Source organism: Vombatus ursinus, unplaced genomic scaffold (genome assembly GCF_900497805.2).
Source record: "Vombatus ursinus unplaced genomic scaffold, bare-nosed wombat genome assembly UNPS02014973.1, whole genome shotgun sequence".
NCBI lineage: Eukaryota > Metazoa > Chordata > Mammalia > Diprotodontia > Vombatidae > Vombatus > Vombatus ursinus.
The window spans coordinates 13,683,986-13,706,926 of record NW_020954751.1 but is presented as its reverse complement, the minus strand read 5'-3'; the positions used below and the strand labels follow the sequence as shown (position 1 = coordinate 13,706,926).

At 40.2% G+C, this 22,941-nt stretch overlaps 1 protein-coding gene across 2 annotated transcripts in view; it reads left to right on the top strand.

Annotated features, from left to right (window-relative positions):
* Positions 1 to 21,053, top strand: part of LOC114030638 (WASH complex subunit 5) — a 69,608-nt gene extending 48,555 nt beyond the window's left edge. For both annotated transcript variants that reach the window (XM_027845488.1, XM_027845489.1), the window contains exons 21-29: positions 4,884 to 5,046; positions 5,745 to 5,847; positions 5,937 to 6,016; positions 7,401 to 7,504; positions 8,644 to 8,773; positions 9,464 to 9,560; positions 13,863 to 14,016; positions 19,295 to 19,382; positions 20,647 to 21,053. In XM_027845488.1, coding sequence (XP_027701289.1) covers positions 4,884 to 5,046; positions 5,745 to 5,847; positions 5,937 to 6,016; positions 7,401 to 7,504; positions 8,644 to 8,773; positions 9,464 to 9,560; positions 13,863 to 14,016; positions 19,295 to 19,382; positions 20,647 to 20,703 — 976 coding nt within the window. In that variant the 3' untranslated portion in view covers positions 20,704 to 21,053. The remainder of the gene's footprint in view (positions 1 to 4,883; positions 5,047 to 5,744; positions 5,848 to 5,936; positions 6,017 to 7,400; positions 7,505 to 8,643; positions 8,774 to 9,463; positions 9,561 to 13,862; positions 14,017 to 19,294; positions 19,383 to 20,646) is intronic.
* The last annotated feature ends 1,888 nt before the right edge of the window (positions 21,054 to 22,941 follow it).

The following is a 22,941-nucleotide window of genomic DNA, read 5'->3' as shown; positions in this document are numbered from 1 at the left end:
GTGTCTTGATTTCTCATAAAGTCACTAGCTTCCAATTGCTCCATTCTAATGTTTACGGAAGTATTGTCTTCAGTAATCTTTTGGACTTCCTTTTCCATTTGGCCAGTTTTGCTTTTTAGGGCATTCTTCTCCTCATTGGCTTTTTGGACCTCTTTTGCCATTTGGGTTAGGCTATTTTTTAAGGTGTTATTTTCTTCAGTATTTTTTTGGGTCTCCTTTAGCAAGCTGTTGACTTGTTTTTCATGGTTTTCTTGCATCACTCTCATTTCTCTTCCCAGTTTTTCCTCTACTTCTCTTACTTGCTTCTCAAAATCCCTTTTAAGCTCTTCCCAGGCCTGGGACTGATTCATTTTTTCTTGGAGGCTTTGGATGTAGGAGCTTTGACTTTGTTGTCTTCTTCTGGTTGTATGTTTTGATCTTCTTTGTCACCAAAGTGAGATAATATAGTCTGACTCTTTTTGCGCTGCTTACTCATGATCCCAGCCAATTACTTGAGTTTTAAACTTTTTGTTAAGGTAAGAGTCTATTTCCAATGTGGAGAATGTGCTGTCCCAAGCTTTGGGTGTTTGTACAGCTGTTCTCAGAGATACTTCTAGGGACCTGTAAATTTTCAGTTCTTCCAAGGTGGTATGGTAAAGGGCGAGGTGTTTCCTCTCCACCACCACAACAAGCTCCACCACGCCAGCGCTCCTCCTTGCCCCAGGACCCCCCCTCAGAACTGTAACCCAGAACCAAGCACAGGCAGAGCAAGAGATTCCTGCGTCGGCACTGGCAAAATATCCTTGCAATCCCCCTCTGATCAACCACTCGATTCCCCCTCAGTCTGTGGACCAGAAGCTCAGGAGGCAGCCACTGCCCCAGAGACCAGGCTCGGGACTTGTGGCTGAGATCTAGCTCTTTGTCTCACTGCAATCACAGACTTTTCCCACTGACCTTCTAAGTTATCTTTGGCGTTCCTAGGTTGAGAAGTCTGGAAACCGCCACAGCTGCCCGCAATTCAGTCCTCTGAGGCCTGCTCCAGGGTCACTGCGGCTTGCAAACCCATGCCACACTGCACTCCTTTCCCCGCCTGGCGTGATACACCTTTCTGATCAACCATCCAGGCTGTCTTGGGCTGGAAATTTGTTTCACGCTGTCTTTTTGTGGGTTCTGCTGCTTTAGAATTTGTTTAGAGCCATATTTTTACAGGTATTTGGCGGAGTTTGGGGGAGAGCTCAAGCAAGTCACTGCTTTCATTCCTCCATCTTGGCTCCGCCCCCATGTCTCAATAGATGGCTTCTGTTCAGCCCCTTCAGTCTCTTCAGACACCTCTCCTTTTCTTCCCCACAGAATGAGTGATGACTGGGTCACTAAGATTTTGTCCCGAAGAGCTCTCAGTGCCTTGTTGAGTGAAGTTCTCATCATTTCTATTTTGTCAGCCAGTTCTTTCTTTGTCAGAATTTAATACAGAATAGTAAAACCTCTCTTTACTCCCTCCACCTTTCTCAAAGGTAAAACTGTAATCAAAAAAAAGATTTTTTTTGTCCATTCTCACTAGTAATTCTCATTTCTGTAAATCTCTATAATAATATATAACAAGTGTCATTTATATAGAGACTGTAATCTGCATTGGGATGCATTGGGACCATTGAGCTGGTCCATCAGTACATATATCTTGGATGGACACTACTATTGAACAGTGAACTGAGCCCAGGACTGAATAGGAGTAAGAGAGTAAACTAGATTTTATTTGGGAAGCTAGACTAGGCTTTCAGTAATCTCAAGCTACTTTGATGACACAATAGAGCATGAAACCTAGAGTCAAGAAGACCTGAGTTCAAATTCAGCCTCAGAGACTTACTAGCTATGTGATGACCCTAGAAAAGTCACTTAACCTCTGTTTGCCTTAATGACCAGAGCTCACATAAGTCTTCCTGTGTCTTTCCACATTCTCCATAGACATTTCCTACTAAGGCACAGTTATATTTCATTACATTCATGCACCTAGATTTCTTTCATTCCTCAAATGATAGGCATCTAGTTTTTTTCTTTGTTCTTTGCTACTAGAAAAAGTACTGCTAAAAATACTTTGTCATATATGAGATCTTTTAGTCTTTGACCTCCTTTGAGCATGTGCCTAGGGATCTCTGGGTCAAAGATGATGAACATTTTAATCATTTTCTTAGTCTTATTCAAAATCGCTTTCCAGAATGGTGTCTCACTTCTACCAACAGTGTCTTCCACAACTCCTGCAACATTGATTATTCCCATCTTTTGTCATCGTTGACAGTTTGCTAGGTTTAAAGTGAAAATACCCATCTTTTTACCCCCCAGTATTCTCCCAGGAAGGCAATATGGTTACAAATCATAGAATGCCATGAGCTCCAAAGAATCAGAATTGTGCATTACCCAAAGGGCAATGGTGAACATAAATAGGCTACAATTCTTTTTGTGTCCCCATCTCCTAGTGGAGTACCTTGTACATTGTAGATGATTAACATTTGCTGAATTAAATTATTGACAAGGCATCAGCATAAAACAGATGAACCAGGAAACGCACAGTTGCAAAAGTTGTTGAGCTAGTCATGTCACAAAAGTGAAGGATAATAGATAGACAGCATGAGTGTTGCCCTCATACTCCTTGATGTTAAAAGACCTTCAGGAAAACTTATGGTTCCTTTACAAGGATTTATGAGAGGACATGGACAGAAATTACACAAAATGAGATTGTGGGATCTGTGCCCTTGGAAGAAATAATCACATCTGTGGGATTATGGATTCTCTGAAGTATTAATGTTTTCTATAAAGGTTTATGGTTTGTAAAAACACTTTCCTCCCGATAGCCCCAGAGATAGGGAGTGCAAGTATTATCATCTTTATTTAACAGATGGAGAAACTGAGGCTCAGAGAGATGAAATAATTTGCCCATCTCACCTGCATTCAATTAATAAGCATTCCTCAGAGGCCTGATGCATGCCAGGCATTATGCCAGGCACTGGGGATACAACAACCAGAATGACACAGCTCCTTACCCCCAAGGAGCTATTTAATCAGGAGAGAAAGTGCCTACATAAATATATACAAAGGGATCAGTCTAGGGACTGAACCCATGATGTCATTGATAGAGGAAGTGTCCAGATGAGGAAATGCAGCCCATGTAGGTCAGCACCTTGTGTGCTAATTATATTAGAGAATTGCCTAGAATACTGATAGGTTAAGTGACTTGCTGAAAGTCATTGGTAGGATGGGGAAAGCATTTATTAAGCTCCTATTATGTGCTTTGCACTGTACTGAGCACTTTACAGATATCTCATGGAGACTTAAACCCAGGTCTTTCTGGTTTGGAGGCCAGCTCTCTACTATGCCACACTTGCACCTTTAAATACAAAGTACATGCAGAATAAATACAAGATACATTTACAAGGGGAGGACTCTAGTAGCTGGAGACAGGGGCAGGGAGAGAGATCAGGAAAGGCCAGTGTTTGGATAGTCCGGGGAAGAACAGTGAAGAGTCAAGGACATTGCCAAAGTTGGGAACCCAGAATTCTGTAAGAATGGTGGTGACAGAAGAAGGGAAATTCACAAGCAGAATGGTCTTGGCCTCAGCAGTTTTTGAACCCAAGTCTCCTGGCTTGTGACTCAGTGCCTTTTTGCCATAACACACTACAGCATCACTCCCAGAATCTTCATTTGGTCAAGATAGAGAAAAATTGATTGGACAATCGTATGGTTAGGCAGTTTCACAAGTGTATAGCACTGTCCTGGATACTATAGCATTGTGATTTTGATAAAATGCCACAGTAGTTGACCAAACCCAAAGTGTGTTGATAAATAAATTGATATCACCTTCAGCCCCAGGGCTCTTTCATCTTGCATTCTATATGAAACTTTCCTGATCCCAGAACCCTGGCTCAAAGTACAGAGACCTAAAAACCCTACTGGGCCTTTCCGTTCCTGGAGGTGATTTACTTCTGTAATAGTAGCTGACATTCTTCTGGAGCGCTTTAATGTTGTCAGAGTGCCTTAGGTACATTATCCCTTGGTCAAGGAACATCTAAAAAGGGAAGTGATGATTCATCCCAAAGAGCTTTAGGAACAAGTCACAGACCACCCTGACTTGCTCTTTTGATAGAGTTACTAAACTAGTAGATCAGAGAGGGGTAAAAATATAATTTGCCTAGATTTAAGCAAACATTTGGTGTATAAAGTATTTCATATAATTGTCGTGGAGGAGATGGAGAGATGTGGACTAGACTAATAGAGTTTGATGTATTCTGAGCTGGTTGAGTGGTCAGAATCAAAGAGTAGTAATTAGTAGTTCAATGTCAGCTTGGCAGAATTCCCCAGCAGAGTGCCTGAAGGATCTTGGGCTTGGTCCTGTGCTGCTGAACTTTTTTTTCCTGGTGATTTGGATAAAGGGATAGTTGGCACACCATCGCCTTTTCATTTGCTACAAAACTGAGAGGAGATGCACTGGACAGTAGAGTCAAGATCCAAAAAAGATCCCTCATGGTGCAGTGGAAAGATCATCAGTTCTGGAGTCAGAGGGCTGGCTGCCATAAGGCTCTGTTTTCTCTACAGCCTTTTGGCATTTATGTATGGGGCTGTGTGGAAATTTATGGTACATTCTAGGCTACAGATCTTTCTTTATTGCAAAAGATTCTGCTGATAGGATTCCAAAGCACAAAGTTGATCACACCAGTTTTATGGTTTAAGTCAAGTAGAATAAAGAGTCATGCGACGGATTTTTTTTTCTGCTTTCAAGTAGTTGTGTTCATATTGGACAGATAAATAAGGTAAGTCAAGGCTTATCACTAAGTCTTGATTCCTAAAACCCCTACAGAATTCAATTCACCTTAAAATGCTTGTGTCCATTTTTGTTTTTGTTTTGTTTTGTTACCTAGAACAACTTCTTATATTGATCAGCTGAACACTTGGTATGACTTGAAGACTCACCAGGAAGTGACCAGCAGCCATCTTTTCTCAGAAATCCAAACCACCTTAGGCACCTTTGGGCTGAATGGATTGGATAGGCTCTTATGTTTTATGATTGTCAAAGAATTACAGGTGAGACTGACTTAGGGTCCCACTTGTCCTCCCTCTGTGTACATCTGATTAGCCTCAAGAGAGATGAAAGTCAGTGGTGCTGAATGAGTGACTAGAAATTTTTCTTCTAATTTTTTTGTATCTGTAAATCCTGCTTCATAGAATTACCAATAAGAACAAATGGATATTTCTTGAACCCATTTAATTACATTTTAGTTCTTATAAACAAAAGCTTTTATCTTGTGAGACATCAATTTGATATGTTAGAAGCGGATGAGCTCCCTAGCCAGAGATCTTCCTAATGGGAACTGTCAGTACCTCGTTTCTTCTGTGTTCCAAACTGTAAATGAAAAGCAGTGTGGTATAACAGAAAGAGCAGCTAACTGAATTTAGAGCCAAGCAAGCTTGGCTCAAACCCTGGCTCAGCTTCCTACTGTTTGTGTGACTTTCAACGGGTCATTTCCCTTCTTTGGGCTTTACTTCCCTCAACTGTTTAAAAAAAAAAAATGAGGGTTATACCAGGTAAACTGGAAGGTCCCTTCAAATGCTAATATTCTAAGTCCAATGATCTGTCATGACAACTACAGGTTTTCTAAGTTTCTTATATACTTTAAAAACACATTTAAAAATTGAAGCATGTAATCTTTTTTTTTTTAATTTCCATAGTATTTAAGCTTTTGGTCATTTTCTTTTTTCTATTTTAATTTGCTTTTCTGTAGAATTTCCTCAGTATGTTTCAGAAAATTGTGCTTAGAGACAGAGCTGTTCAGGATACTTTAAAGGCCCTTATGAGTGTCATCAGTCCCCTAAAAGGCATTGTAGGTAAGTGCCTTTCATCTGATTTGTCAGCAAGTCTAATGTCCATCCTCTCTCTGATTTACTAACTAGCTGATTGTGTCTTACCTTTCCAGCAAATGCAAATAAAACTTATTTTTCTGCTATTGCCAAAACTCAGAAGATTTGGACACCATATCTTGAAGCTATCATGAAGGTAAGCATGTTTTTAAGTTAAGCATTGTGGCCTTTTTTTTTCCCTTTAACAAACGTGATAGTTTATCAAAACTTGAGGATTCTGTTTTCTCACAAGTACCTCACTTTCCTGTCATTTAAAGTAACTCAGTGTCACCCTCCTTTCTATATTTATTTACTTCTTTCACTCCTCTCTCTGGAGCCATTCTTATAGTTGGCCCATCCTTGCTTTCTTCAGAATGCTTTTATTCTTGTAAAGAAGAATGTACCCTTGTAGCTGTGATGGCAGAAATGATGGTCATTAACTTCCCGAGTAAAATCCTCCCTCCCCCTCTCTTTGTAATGAGGTAAAGTTCATCTGGTAAAAAACACATTAAGCTAATCTTTTTGGTTACAGAACCAAATGTTTGTATATTGGAATGTAATTTATGGTCCGTTGTGTGTGTAGATGTTAGGAGCCTGAGCTATTTGGAACGTGAAATCTGTCAACAGAACACTGTGTCTTGGGTGTGAACTAAGAAAAATAAAAGTGATGAGGATTATTTGGTGTTTTTGAACAACATTATTATAACCTCCTTACTTTAGGACTCTGACAATCAAAAAGTGTGGTTCAGGGACTTGTCAGTCTTCTGAGAGGAACAGCATGTTGTGGTGGAAAGAGCCCAGGATTTGAAGAGAGAGTACCAGGGCTCAAATTCCAGCTCTGCCGATGTGTGACCTTAGGCAAAGTCACTTCATCTCTCTGGGCCTCAGTTTCCTCATCTTTAAAATAAGGGATTGGACTGGATATTATCCATGGCCCCTTTCTTAGTTAAATACTATCTTCTGCATTCTAATCTCTTCTTTTGTGAGAATCTGCCTCGTAAACATAGTTTGTTCTTGGCATTTAACTAAAATAACTTCAAAAAATGTCATTAACTATCCAGACATCATCTCATTGGAGTTTCATATAAAGCAGCATCCTTTTTTTTCCATATGTACATATGTTAAAAAAGGTACATTGTGACTTTGGGGCATTTTCTTCTTTAGAAATACTTTACAAATGACCCGGAGTAGGAACTAATATGTAATTATTATTCCTACTCTTCAGGTGACAAAACACACAGTTTTTCCAAGGAGGGAAAAACCAAGTCAATAAGTATAAATTATAATCTGATTTTTGTAAGACTGAGCAGTTTGAGTGTATGAGGAAAGGTAATCCAAATTATCCTCCTGGATCTGAGATACCTACATGACCCAGGAAAATGACATGAACATGTCCTCCAAGTATATACTCCTCCTCCTAGTGCTCTTACCACCCTGCTGTACTTCATGACTTTCATGGGTCACACTTGGATGCTAGACATCCACCTTGGATGTGTTCACCTGACTTCACCTGGGCTTTCTCTTTCTACCTTTGTTTGTAGGTTGGACAGATGCAGATTTTGAGGCAACAGATTTCGAATGAGCTCAATTACTCCTGCAGGTTTGACTCCAAACACCTGGCAGCAGCTTTGGAAAATCTCAACAAGTAAGAACGAGTATTTGAAACAGCAGTTTGTGCCCCTAGGAAAGTTCTTGATTTAAAATCACACTTTTGCTCTTTTCTTAACTGCCCTTAAGGGTATTTTACAGGCATAAGTTCTCAAAAATTGATGATCATACTTTCATAGAATGATTGCATCTGTTACCTAGGCAACTAGGCGCTCGGCCTAGAGTCAGGAAGACCTAAATTCAAACCCAGCCTCAAACACTTACTAGCTGTGTGACCTTGGGCAAGTCACTTAACCTTTGTTTGCCCCAGCTTCTTCATTTGTAGAATAGGAGTAATAATAGCACCTACCTCCCAAGATGGTTGTAAGGATCAAATGAGATGATAATGGTAAAAGCACCTAGAACACAGTTTGTTCTATATAAATATTAGTTATTATTAATTATTGTCATCACTATTGTTGTTATTATTCTGAAGACTTTCTTTTCATTAGTATTGTAACTGATTTCTCTTGTTTTAAAGATTCTATTAACATATTCCAAATCAGTGCTTGGTCTCTAAATCAGTGCTTTAGAGAAACTGGTAATGAAATATAGTTTTGTCAACCTTTGAAAATCTCAGTAGTTCCTCAGATAGTTTTGGGTCATTTTGACTGAGTTTGATAAAAAAAAAATTTGTAGAATTATCATCTTAAGATGATGGGTGAGGACAGCTAGGTGGCACAGTGGATAGAGCAGCAGCCTTGGAGTCAGGAGGACCTGAGTTCAAATCCGGCCTCATACACTTCACACTTACTAGCTGTGTGACCCTGGGCAAGTCACTTAACCCCACTGCTTAGCCAAAAAAAAGCAAAAAGAAGATGATGGATGGGGACAGCTCGGTGGCACAGTGGATAGAGCAGGGACCTGAGTTCAAAATTAGCCTCAGACACTTACTAGCTGTGTGACAGTGGGAAAGTCACTTAACCCCAATTGCCTTAAAAAAAAAAAACCAGTATTCTCAGAAGATATCCTTAGGTTTCACCAGACTGCCAAAGGGGTCTGTGACACAGAAAAGGTTAAGAACCCCACCTGTAGTCTAATCCCCCTCCTTTTACAGTCACTTGTGCAACTTAAAGCTGTTGTATGAAGCATAAGTTTTTGATCCCTATTTTTTATCATTATTTTATGTTCACTTAGGGCTATCTTAGCTGACATTGAAGCTCATTATCAGGACCCTTCACTTCCTTACCCTAAGGAAGATAATACACTGTTGTATGAAATCACAGCCTATCTGGAAGCAGCAGGAATTCACAATCCACTGAATAAGGTCAGATTCTCATGTTTTTATCAGCTACTGTCAGGACCCTTCTTGCACAAAGAGCATTCTTGATAACCTCCATGCTCAGCCAACTCGACTCTAGTTTTCTGGTATTCAAGATAAATATTCAGAGTCATTATTATTATTGTTGTTGCAAGAGGAAAGCAATCTTTGGCACTTGAAGCATTATTAATTGAACTCTCTCCACTCCCTACCATGTATATCTCATCCCTTTGTCCTTTTTGCCCTTTCCCTCCAGTCCCTCTCTTCCCATCTTCCATTCCTCTCTGCTCTTTTCACCCTCCTATTTATCCTTCACCCTTCCCCGCACACATAGACTCGCTTAGGCCTGCCAGGGCACTCATGGGATTCATATTCAATGGGAAAATAGTGATACATTTCTGGTTCCTGACTGCTGAAGGGGGGGAGAGATGAAAATACTCCAGTCACAAATGAACCAGTCTGTTCGTTGAAAGTTACAAGTTTTTGAACATTCTTTCTGAAGAACAATCATAAATAATATGACAGCTTGGCACTTGAAAGCACTGATCAAGTATCTGCTGTGTTTCTAAGACAAAACTCAGCAGGCTCTACCTTCAGGGTGTTTGTGTTCTATTGGGGGTACAACTTGTAAAAAGAAAAGTAAAAATATGGTGCAAAGAAAGTTTGATTTTTTTTTTCTTTCCTTTCTTTTCCCAGATATATATAACAACAAAGCGTTTACCCTATTTCCCTGTGGTTAACTTCCTGTTCTTGATTGCTCAGCTGCCAAAACTTCAGTACAACAAAAACTTGGGTACTGTATCCATTTATTCTTCCAAGTGGTTAATGTTAATAATTAACTCAGTAACTGAAGAAACTCGAGTCTGTGAGAGAATCCTGACTGTCATACATGCAGACAAAAACATAAACATGTTTTTATAAGGTAAATGCCTTTATTCCTCTGAAGTGTGATTTCCCTTCCAAAAGTTTGAGCTAGGGATTAAATACAAGCCAGATCATTACAGTCAATTCTCAGGGATCCAGAGATTGATTTGTTTCTTCATCATCTCCCCCTTTGGCCATTTTACCCTTTTCAGTACATCTCTCCTAAGGTGGGCTAGGTAAATAGAAGACCATGAAACTCAAGCCAAATAATTGGACTGTGTTAGAGTGTTTGTAGTAAGAAGAGGGACATGAGAAGGGCGAAACAAGTTCCATTGAGAAATGAGGGAGTTGGACAAAATGAGTTATTACAGCCACATAACTGCACTTGATTTTGAGTTTACTATAAATGAATGAATGAATTTATGGTTCAAATTATTAGGAAAAGTAAAGAAACATTAAAGCACATTGCTGCAGATGATTCAGATACCCAGGTGAATCTTTGATCTCACTGATGTTGAGATTCCCTCCAGCGGTGAAGATTGCAACCCATCCATGACTACCCATCCTTTATAACTCTTACCAACATCCTCCCATAAGCTCAGCCCAGAGGACATACCTAACGTACTTCAGACTTTGCTTGCTTTCTCTTTGCTCCAAGAAGATACCTGGAGTAAGCAGACTGTCCATTGGTTATCCCTCACTCTTGCCATATAAGCAGCTCATATTTTTCACTCATACAACTCTTCAGTGACATCCTTTACTCCATATTTCCTTCATAATTCCTTGTTTGTAAATGTGTTACAACCTGCTCATGCTCAGCATTCACCTCTTTTGTCTCCTTTGAGTGATCCCAGCATTCCAATCTGTATTGCCCTTGAATGATCCTCAATTTTAGATGCAGGATTGTGGTACAGAAATAAATTTTATTTTATAATATCCAAATCATTTTTCACTAAATATTTATTGGACACCATAAAACGATCCTATGGGGGTTAAGAATTGGATATGAGACCAACAAGGCAAGGTTCCTGTCAACAAAGACCTTATAATCTTATTAAGGAAATAAGAGGTCTACATGCAAAATATCTAAATAGCCATGAAAGGCACTATTTGTTGTTTTGTTGTTTTTAATTTATTATTTATTTGTTTTTGCTTGTTTGTTTTTTTACATTTTGAGTTCCAAATTTTCTTGCTCCCTCTGACCCCTCCCCCACCCACTGAGAAGGCAAGCAATATGATATCAGTTATACATGTGAAATGATGCAAAACATATTTCCATTTTAGCCAAGTTTCCCCCCCCCCAAAAAAAAAGGCAAGGAAAAATAAAGAAAATAGAAAAAGTATACTTCAGTTGTGCTCAAAGTTCATCAGTTCTCTCTCTGAACATAGATATCATTTTCCATCAAATCTTTTGGAATTGTATTAGATCACTGTATTGATCAGAGTAGTTAAATCCTTCACAGTTGAACATTGTTACAATATTGCTGTTACTATATACAGTGTTCTGGTTCTGCTCACTTCACTTTGCCTCAGTTCATGTAAGTCTTCCCAGGTTTTTCTGAAACCATCTTGCTCGTCATTTCTTATATAGCATGATAGTATTCCATCATAATCATATACCACAACTTGTTTAGCCATTCCCCAATTGATGGGTATCCCCTTGATTTCTAATTCTTTGCCACCAGAAGAGAGCTGCTAGAAATATTTTTTGGTACATATGAGGCCTTTTCCTTTTTCTTTGATCTCTGAGATACAGACCTCATAGTGGGTATTGCTGGGTCAAATTTTTGTAGTTTTGTAACCTGAAAGGCATTATTTGAAAAAGTACCACAATCGGTCATGTAGATAACCAGTGGTCGTGGAATTCAATACAACTTTGCCGTATCTGAGAATGTAACCCACTTTTTTTTTCCAGTCATTAATCAGTTGGTCTCTACTGATGTTTTTTATACTCATCACTCTATTCCCTAACTACTCTCTTTATCTTTAAGCTCCCCTCCAGTCTTTTACAGACTTGCCAGGTTAACTTACGATTTTGTTACTCTTCTGCTCGAAAACCTTCCGTGGCTTCCCAATGCCTACTCAACGATACAGATACTCCTTAGCCTGGCATGCAAGGCCTCATCAAACCTGGCCCTAATCTACCTTTCTAGCCTTATCACAGAGTCACAGAATCTTAGAGTTGGAGAGACAGTATAGTCCAACATTCCTATACCTTAAAAATATCTCCTCTATATAGCATTTCTTAAACTGTGGGTCACAACCTCATGCGTTTAAGAAAAAGTTTAAGAAGCTCTGCTGTATAATATACCAGACAAGTGATTGTTAAGCCTTTGCTTCAAGACCTCCGGTGAGAAGAGTCACCCACTGCCTCCTAAAAAAGCTCTTTCCACCTTTCAATAGCTTGAAATGTTAGAAGTCTGCTATTATATCAAGTCTGAATTTGCCTGCCTATAACTTCTAATCCATTGCTCCAAGTTCTGAATTCTGGGGCTAAAGAAAACAAATGTAATCCTTCTTTTCATGACATGGGCCTTGAAATACTTGAAGATAGCAAGTCTTTTCTTCCCTGGTCTGAAAATTCTTATTTTCACCGAGTCCTCAGGTGGCGTGACTTCATGATCTTTCACTCTCCTAGTTGCCCAACTCTCTCTTGATCCACTGAAATCTTACTTATCTTCTAGAGCCCCGCTAATGTGCTATTTCATCTGCAGCCAGAAGTAAGTAGAAATGGTCGCTCTCACCACCATTTGAAATTCTACAGCACTTTGTTTTTTGTAACATTCTTATGGTTCTCACTTACTGCCCTGTATTATAGTTATTTGTATACATGTCTTTTCCCCTCTACTAGATTATGACCACCAAAAGGGTAGAAACCATGCTTTATTCAGATTTGTATGCCCCAGAGCATCTAACCACATAAGCTCCCAAGAAAAATGTCTTGAATACATGCTATATTAGGTTTTACTCTGTTGGTCAAGGTCCATTTGAGAAATGATCTCAGGATTCATTCATTAATGTTTCCTTCACATTGCCACAAGTGTTGGCTGCAGGACTCCCAATGCAGCTACTAATGACTTAAATATGTTGTTCACTTCGTGAGTTTTTTTCACTGTGTTAAATAGTCTTTCTAGGCCTTGCTCCATTCTCATATTTATCCCTTTGGCTTCGTGTATCATTTTGATAGCTCTTGCTCATTCTGAATGGTTTCCCTGACAGGAGTGTTCTTAAGAAAATGCTTCACCAGCCTTAAAGTGCTCCATGAGTGTGAGTTGTCACTGTATATTATGATGAAAAGCGGGCAACCATTCCACTGAATAGTTTCACCTAAACGCCATGATAGGAAAAATTGTGTGACTGTGTTTCACATCAGCCTTAAATTTGACCAACATCAGAGAAGCACAAAATCTGCAATTTCATGGGACTTCAGATGTCTAGTTCAGCCTGAACAGACCACACACCTGTGGAGAGTGGGAATGTGAGCCAGGTATCCCAGAGGCTTTGCCACTTATTCCCTGCTGCCTTCGGGGAAGACACTGTCCTCAAAGCTGTCTCCTGAGATTCTCCTGTAGGCTTTGCTACCTTTCCTCATATTATGTGACTTGGGGCCCTCAGGCCAGGAGAAAGTCCCAATCTAACTGTGCCTCTTTTAAAAGATAGTATTGAACTGATTGGGAAAAAAGAAAGAAGAATCAAAAGAACAATATGCAGTGTCCACAGGAATGAAAATTAAGACCACTCTAAATGACAATAAAGTTCAATGTACATATAGCAGATAATTTCAGATGATTGAGGTTTAAACACATTTCATTTTTCTGTTAAAAAATGATAAGCTCTAAGAGTGGAAAGTTACATATGCCATCAGTCATAATTTCTATATGATGGCTTTGCTTAATTTTTTTATAAAAAGGTCCTTGGGAATGTTAGAAAGTCACTACTGTATCAAAACAAAAAGTATCTATAAAAAATAAAATGAAAATGAAGACTTCTTTAAAAAAAAAAAGAAGACGTTTATTAGCGTCGGCACATTCTCTCACAAAGGATCACAGAGTTAGAACTGGGAGAAGACCCTCAAGGTCGTTTAGTTGAACGCCGTCACTTCACAGTTGAGTAGTCACAAAGAGAAGTGACTTGCCCGCACAAGATCATTTCATAAACGGTTGGGTGGAGATGAGACATTTTGAGATTCCCATTGGAAGCACTTAACTCAGGTGTTCTATTTTGCCTTCAGGAATGGTCTGCCGAAAGCCTACGGACCCAGTTGATTGGCCTCCCTTGGTCCTAGGACTGCTAACTCTGCTGAAGCAGTTTCATTCCCGATACACCGAACAATTTCTGGCTTTGATTGGCCAATTTATCCGTTCCACAATGGAGCAATGTACAAGGTGAGAATGGTGTTCTTTGTGCAAGCTAGCCTCAGTTTTACAGAGTACTGATGGAGGGAAAGGAGATCAGTTCTAGAAATATTCCAGGTAAAAAACTCTAAAAATTTCTTACTGTAATAGGGGAAAGGAATAAGCACCTACTATGTTACAAGCACCATACTAAGCACTTTACAATGTTAGATCATTTGATTCTCACAATATCCCTGTGAGGTAGGTATATGTTGTTATCCCCATTTTACAGGTAAGGAAACTGAAGCAGACAGAGATTAAGTGAGTTGCCAAGCATCACACAGCTAATAAGTGCCTGAGGTTGGATTTGAACTCAGGTCTTCCTATCCTAGACCCAGTGCTCTATCCACTGGGCCACAATCTGTTTGCATAGAGCTCTCTGGAAGGAAGCCTGAGTGGTTATGTAATCTATGTTCTGCTTCTACCTTCAGGCACCCTTGCCTGACACTATGCTGATACCAGTCTAAAACAATGGAAGAAAGGCCAAAAAGATGGCCTTTCCATTTGTTAAGACCAAGGAAGAATATCTAGACCATTCTCGGGAGTGTGCATTTCTTCTTTTGTATTTCTTGAATCCTTATTCCTTCAACTTGAGCCTACCCTCCTTAATCTGTCCATAAACAAGATAAGGAATGCTAGTCACTGAGGTCTCTAAAGCAATGTGTACAAAGTCCTCTGCTTCAGGCAAAGTAAGATGGAGCCTTCCTTAGCCACTCTGACTGAGAGGGCTAGAATCAGGTCCGTAGCAATGAGGAGACAATAGAAACCTCTCTTGAAATAAGTATGGCCAAATGTGCTTTGGTAATCATTAAGGGTAAGAATGTGCAGTGGCATATCATCGTTGTTTTCTGGGTATAAATTGGATTCCAAATTATTAGCTACTCCCAACGACTAAATGCACAGACTTTTGTGGGGGATTAGAAAAGTTAGGATATCAAGTCCTAGAAGAATTTGAGCCCCTGGTAATAAAATGAAGGAATGAAGGAATGATAGAGAAATTGCTTCTTGATTTAAAAAAAAAAACTTCTAATTTATACTGTCCTTTTAGAACAAAAAATTCTGATGCTTTCTGATTCAGGTGTTTTCCCCCTTTCCAGTCAGTCGGTTATTAAGCTTTTATTAAGTGCCTAGTGTGTGCCAGCATTGTGCTAAGGGCTAGAGATATGAAGAAAATCAGAAGACAGCTCCTTAAGGAGCTCACAATCTAACGAGGAGACAACAGGCAAAGAAATACATACCAACAAGCTCTACACAGAAAAATTAGGAAGTAAGAGGAGAGAACACTAGAATTAAAAGGATTGGGAAAAGTTTCCTGTAGCAGATGGAATTTCAGTTGGGACTTGAAGGAAGCCAGGAAGCAAAGATGAGAGGGAGAACATCCCAGGCAAGGGAGATAGCCAGAGAAAATGTTTGAACCAAGAAATGCAGTCTCTCATGGAAGGTCCAGGAGGTCAGTGTCACTGGATTAAAGAATACATGATAGAGAATTGATATAAGATGACTGGGAGTAGGGAGCAGGTAAGGGCTTTAAACAGGAGGCTTTGTACTTGGTCCTGAAGGTGATAGGGAGACACTGGAGTTTAACGAGTAAGGGGGTGACATTATCAGACTGGATCTTTAAGAAAATCACTTTAGTGGCTAAATGGAGGATGGATTGGAGTGCGGAGAGAGTTGAGGCAGGCCAACTCACTAGCCACTATTGTAATAGTCTAGACATGAGGTGATGAGGGCCTGCCCAAGGTGGTGGCAGTATCCGAGGAGAAAAGGGGGTATATTTAAAAGATGTTGCAGAGGTGAAATCCACAGGCCTTAACAACAGATTGGATATAGAAGATGAGACACAGAGAGGAGTCAAAGATGACACTTAGGTTGCAAGCCTAGGTAACAGGAAGATGGTGTGGCCCCCTTCAATAATAAGGAAATTCAGTTGTTGAGTTTAAGATGTCTACTGGACATTCAGTTCAAGATGTCAGCCGAGAGGTTAGGGCAAGATAAGTAGATTTAAGAATCTTCAGCCTAGAGATGATAAAATGATGAGATCAGCATAGAGATGATAAGCTGTTGGGAAATTGAGAAGAGAAAATAGAGAAGAGAGCCCTGGGCAAAGCCCGGAGGGCATTCACTCTTAGTGCATGTGACCCAGAGGAAGATCCACCAAAGGAGACTGAGAAGGAGTGGTCATGTAGATTGGATGGAATCACTCCTGAAAACCTACTAAAAAGAGAGCATCAGGAGGAAAAGGATGATTAACAGTGTCTGCTGAAGGATCTCGAAGAATGGCCACGTTGGATTGAGACAAAAAGAAATGGACGTGATCCTGGGGGGTACAAGGGCACACATTTCACACATCTCTACTTCTCTTGGTTTTCTGGCTCCTGGGTATGCTGCCTATCTATATCTAGTGTCTATGTTGGAAAAATTATTCTTTTAGATTCATTTTTAGTAATCACAAAATCTTCATTTCTCTTTACAGCCAGTGTAGATCTAAAACCTAATGGCAGTGAGTGTGAACTCCTCTATCTCACCCATAGAATTATCAAATCTTACAGTTAGAAAAGTCACCATAGTGGCCTCTTCTCCAGCCTCCAGTCCATGCAGGAATCTCTTCATCATGCCTAATATGTGGTTATCTAGAGTGGTTGAGAACATTTCTGGTAATTAGGGAAACTCTACCTTGAGGTAGCCCATTAAATTGCTGGAAATTTCTAATCATTAAAAAGCCCTTCCTTATATTTGAACCTTCCTATAACTTGGCAATCACCATTTCCCTCTGGAGCCAAACAGAATCTATCTAAGCCCTCTTCCATGTGGCAGCTCTTAAAATGTTTGACACCATCAGTCATGACCCTGCTGAGTCTAATCATCACCTGCTTAAATATCGAGTTTCTTGACTACTCATCTTGTCCCACGTATTTGCAGATAGGGAACATTCTCTTAAAATGTACACCAAATTGGACATAATACTCTAGGTGTATGGTCTGACCAGGGCAGAGACTATTACTTCCTCATTCTGGATGAACTATGTCTATTAATACAGTCGTAAGATCTCATCAGTCAATTAATCATCAAGCATTTATTAAGGCTTGCTATGTACCAGACCCTGTACTAAGGGCTGGGGACAAAAAGAAAAAGGAAAAACAGTCCCTTCCCTCAAGGAGCTTATATTCTAATAAGGGAGACAATTTGTACATAAAGAAGTGTGTACAAGACACAGAGCAGCTGGAAGATAACCTGAAGGGAGAAGGCACTAACAGATGACAGTCCAGGAAAGACCTCCTACACAAGGGAGTGTTTGAGCTGCATCCTGAAGGAACTTGGAATTCCCTGAAGAGTCAGGGATGAAGTGGGACACCTTTCTTGGCCTGGCAATGGCCAATTCAGAGACGTAGAGACAGGAGATTGAGCCTCATGTGTGAAGAACAAATAGGCAGAATGGTTTCTTGACCATAAAGGGTAAGAAGGTAAGGAAACTAAAGCTAGGAAGGGGTCAGGTTGTAAAGAGCTTTACATGCTAGATGGAGGAGTTCAAATTTGAACCTAAAAGTGATAGGGAGCCACTAGAGGTTATTGAGTAGGATGGTGACATGTTCAGGCCTGTGCTGTCAGAAAATCACATTGGTATCTGTGAAGGATGAATGAGAGTGGGGAGAGACTTAAGCCAGGAATACCAAGTAGGAGGCTTCTATGATAGTCCAAGCAAGAGGTGATAATGACCCAAACTAAAATGTTGGCTATGTGGGTGTTGTGAAGAGGGTGTCAAGAAAAAGTTATTAAATGCCTACTGTTTGCCAAGCATTGTGCTAAGCACTGGGGATACAAAGAAAGGCAAAAGCCCCCTGCCTCCGAGGAGCTTGGGAGGGGGGGTTGGGGGGGGGGGAGGAACAACATGTAAACAACTATGTACAAACAAGCTGTGCACAAGATAAATAGGAAAGAATCAACAAGGGAAGGCACCGAAATTAAAAAGGAATTTAATTGGGCCTTGAAAGAAACAAGGAGGCAGAGAGGAGGAAGGAACACATTCTGTACATGAGAAACAGCCGGTGAACATGCCCAGAGTGGGGAGATACATCATGGAGGCCAAAGTCACTGGATCACAGCCGACATGGTGGGGGAAGGTGGGATGTAAAGTGTAAGAAATCTGGAAGGGCAGGCATGAGGCTAAGTTATAAAGGACTTTGAATGAATAAAGATAAAAGGATTAGTAACGGGTTGGTCATACGGAGAATGAGAAGTCAAGGGCACCACTGGGGTTACATCCCAGCCTCAGGGATGGCAAATAGGGCGGTTAGGTTTGAGTTGCCCAGCCCAAAGGACAGCCCAGTCATATGTTCCATAGGCAGTGATTCAGGAGTGGAGCACAGACATGAGTTCTTCTTCAGCTTCTTCGAGAATCCGGTGTGGGAACACAGATAACCTTCCCTTTGTCACTTAGTAGTCATCAGTTGAGAGTCGCTTGTAGCTTGTCACCCCATGGCCATCTGGGCGATGAACTAAGGTGGTCCTCAGACAGAAATTAAAGTTTCTCATCAGGCCCATACTCAGAGCATTTCTAGATTGATAGGACCTATCACAGTTTTCACTCCACCAGCTGAGCCTTCGGGAACCTGGGGTCACCTCCACAGCACCCTGAGGCATTAGAGGGAAATTTGACTGGGAGTTCTTTGACATCTTACAGGCAGCTAGGTAGTATAGTGGCTAGGGCACCAGGTCTAGAGTCAGGAAGACTCATCTTTGTGAGTTCGAATCTGACCTCAGGCATTTACTAGCCATGTGACCCTGGGCAAGTCATTTAACCCTGTTTGCCTCAGTTTCCTTATCTCTAGGAAGAGCTGGAGAAGGAAATGGCAAACCACTCCAGTATCTTTGGCAAGAAAACCTCAAATGGGGCCATGAAGAGTCAGACATGACTGAAAAACAACTCAACAACAAGAACAACATAGATTTAAAGCTGGAATGTAGAGACCATTGAATCCAGGCCCTTCATTCTACAGTTGAGGAAATTGAGAATAAGAGGTTAATTGATTTGCCCAGGGTCACATAGCTAATAAGTATCTGAGGTGGGATTTGAACCCAGATCATGACTCCAAATCCAGTTCTCTTTGGTCCACTATGCCATCATGCTGATCTCATAAGAAAAATTAACGAGTACAATTGCAATGTGTTCATTTGTTTTAAAATATGATGTTTAATAAAAATATCTTCCTTCAGTTGCTTACTAATATTTAAGAATGGCATTTATTGAAGTCCTGACCAATCTCTGTTACAGCCAGAAGATTCCAGAAATGCCTGCCGATGTAGTGGGTGCCCTTCTGTTTCTGGAGGATTATGTTCGTTACACAAAGCTACCAAGGAGGGTAAGAGAATGTGAGGAATAACCCGAGACAGACTGGGTGGCAAAGAGGACAGCAGGGCCTTAGCTCAGAGAACCGAGCCCAGCATGAGAACATTATGAGAACAAAGTAGGGGAGAGGCAGCCAGCCTTCCATGGGAGGTGGAGAGCTGCTCTGTACTCGAGAGCCACTAGACTGCCCTCCCGCCACTATAATGGAGCCCCATCTTCTTCTAGCTACCCCTGCCTTCTCCATGTGGAGGGCTATTGCCAGGCACTGAGGGAGAGGCATGCAGTCCCGTCACCACCCTGGGCCTTCGCCCAACAGGAGCTCCCCTAGTTGTTCAGACAAAGGTCCAGGACAAGTTCCTCAGATAGGGGAGAGCATATATGAAAATGTGTGTGTGTGTGTGTGTGTACGTAACATATCTATGTATGTACATCTTCACACAATATGTATATATACATATTCTATATACACACATATACATATATGGGAGTCACTGTGCCTTTTGAAATTAATAAGTAAACATATTCATCCGTGGCTATGGGTAATTATGACTTTATTTCAGAACCGCAGTTTTAAATGTCTATAAAACATCAGTATCTTTATGCCAAGATTAAAGCTACAATCACTAACTGTTCTTTCTGGAAAATCTCAGTTTGCTTTTTCATCTATGTCAGACACAAGATTCCTTCCTCAAGCGGGGCCTGCCCTCAGCAATTTTGTGAAGTGTCTTCTCAGCACTTGACCCACTTCCTTGACTCAGACCCAGGCACCTGTCCATCCATCCTGAGCCCCCCCATTCCTGCCCTCAGACCTGCTATTAAACTTATCCCTGCTAAGGTGTGAAATGACCTCTAAGATCTTAACTGGTGAAGGGTTAACATCTCTCAGGGTATAACATCTCTCAGGGTATTTGAATTCTCATATTAGACTTACACAAATATTCACGTTCCAGAGCAGTGAAACTCCAATGATGAAGTCAGGAGCAGGGCCAAGAGCCCTCAGTGCCCTTTAGCACAAAGTCTAGACAGTGACCAGCAGTGTGCTTTTAGCGGCTGTAAGGCAAACATCGTGATCTTGTTATCAGGGACAGAACCCCAAATATATTTACCAAGATTTTTCCTCTGCTATGTTTATCTTATTCCAGTGAGAAATAGAATTTCTTTACCTTGGATATCCCTTAAAGAGAGAAAATATTATAGGAACTTATATATGGACTGTTTAGTATTTGCTCTGAATTTGATTATGTAATAAATGTTTCATTCTGCTTTCTGGGTTTTAGGTTGCTGAAGCACACGTGCCTAACTTCATTTTTGATGAGTTCAGAACAGTCCTGTGACTTTTTTAAAATAATAAAAGGAATGTCCTTGTAAGTCTCCCACCATCATTGAACTTGGAACATAGGAACAAAATTCAACAAATCATATACCTGCATTTTTTTTTCCTTCAGCGTGTGGGAAACAGTAGTCTGAACAAGATGGATCTCACAACATTAATTAATGTCATTGCCATTGTTTAATCATGATATTATATGCAATTTATATCATGTAAATGCAGAACACTTTTGTACTGCATATTATAAATACTGAATATAATTGCTATGGACAAAAACATTTAGTTTTATGTTCGAAAGAGCTATTTGTGCAACCTTGACTTTTATATTTCAATAAACAATACACATACCAAAAATATTTATTGTATTTTTAAATGAGTCAAAATAATTTATTCCCATATAAATCCTTTTGCAGCAAAGAAAATGATGAATTTTAAGTGGCTTGTGAATCATGTAATACCACCTCAATCTGTACTTTTGTATTGTATGGTCTTTCTAAGAATTGAGGTAGCGCTTTAAGGTTTGCTAAGCGCTTTACAGATATTATTTTATCCTCACAACCCTGGGAGGTATTATTATCCCTGTTTTGTAGATGGGGAAACTGAGGCAGACAGAGGTTAAGCAACTTGCCCAAGAGCACATAGCAGTAAGGGTCTGAGGCTTGATTTGGATTTTGGTCTTCTTAACTCCAGGCCCAGGGCTCTACCTACTGCACCATCTATGTACCTACATAATAATAGTAATAGTAATAATAACCAGTACTCCTATAACACTTTTTTTTGTATCCAATCCTGTGATTTCCTCGGCATAGGGAGCTCCCTGATAAAACATCCACCAAAGTACATCAGCAATTGTAATTTATAGCCTCAGAGAGTTGCCCTGGGCATTGAAGGATTAAGCAGCTTGTCTAGAATCACACAGCCAGGGTGTATCAGACCTGGAATTTGAACCCACCTCTCCCTGACTCCATGGCCATAAGAAAGATCCAGGGTTCCCCTCTGCCTTTCACATTAACACTTCAGATTTATAGAACATTACATATACATTATAGCAACGTAACTATTCAGTTACCAAAAGAGCACACTGGAAGTGAAAAAAGGAATCACTGAAGCCACTTTCTGAAAGAGTAATATTTATAGTCTTGAAGTTGAAAGGGATCTTAGAAGAGACAGTGAACTCCCCCACCCAAGGCAAGAATCCCCTCAGATATTCCTGGCTGTTCTTTAATGTTTTGTAACAGAAATAGAGACCACTAAACCATATACAAGCATCCCTGCAGGCTGTATACTGACTTGGAAAACCACATGTTAATAATATCTACATTTTATTGTATTTTATTTGTTTTCATTAAATATTGCCCAATTACATTTTAATCTGGTTCTGGCTGCACTCAGGAGAGTTGTGGGCCATATGTGTGTTTATCGCCTCTGCTTTACCATATCTTCCATCTTCTTGCGTGTTTCTAATGATGGGGAGACGGATTTTGTTATTTCAGGTTCCATTATTGGACAGAGATTGTTACAAAGCTCTACTACGAGAAAAATATTCCCACCAAATTTACATGATAGATAACTGCTACCAAATCACACTCACAATGCATAGCTTCCAAGGTGAAAACCTGGGTTTTATTATGGTCAAGCATGGGTTCAGAGCTCAGAAAAATAGCGCAACACCCGATTGGTGTTCTCACAAAGCTTATATAGATCACAATTGTGTTAGAAGGACAACAATCTCCTACATCCTTGCAGGTCATAAAGGCACATAGACCTAGTCACATTAAAGTGAAGTTTCCAAGGTTAAGAGTTCACAGTGGGCTAATTGAGAAGAGAGATTTAACATGTTACAAAAACAAGCACAGGGTTGGATCCAGGGGGTTCCTTCCCCAAAAAAAACAAATTAAAATACTTTAGGAAGTCCTAACTCCCTTTTGGCTTCTTAGTTATTTGAGATTAGATTTTTAACAATCCTTGGAACAAATTTCAGCCAGCCAAATAACCTAGACAAAAAAAATGGCCCCAAACCCTAAATTAAGAATTCTTACGACAATTCCTGAAATCTGCAATATTGATTGGTTCTAATCCTTTCCTCTGCAGCAAAACAAGAAATCTATTCTTATCCCACCTGTCAGGATCCAAGACCACCCCTCTCTTTTTACTCCTCTCTTTTTACTGTTAGGAGACACTCTGTTTTCCAGAGCTAAGGCCTAGCAGGCAACTATGCCCTGAGCTTGGCATAACAACAATC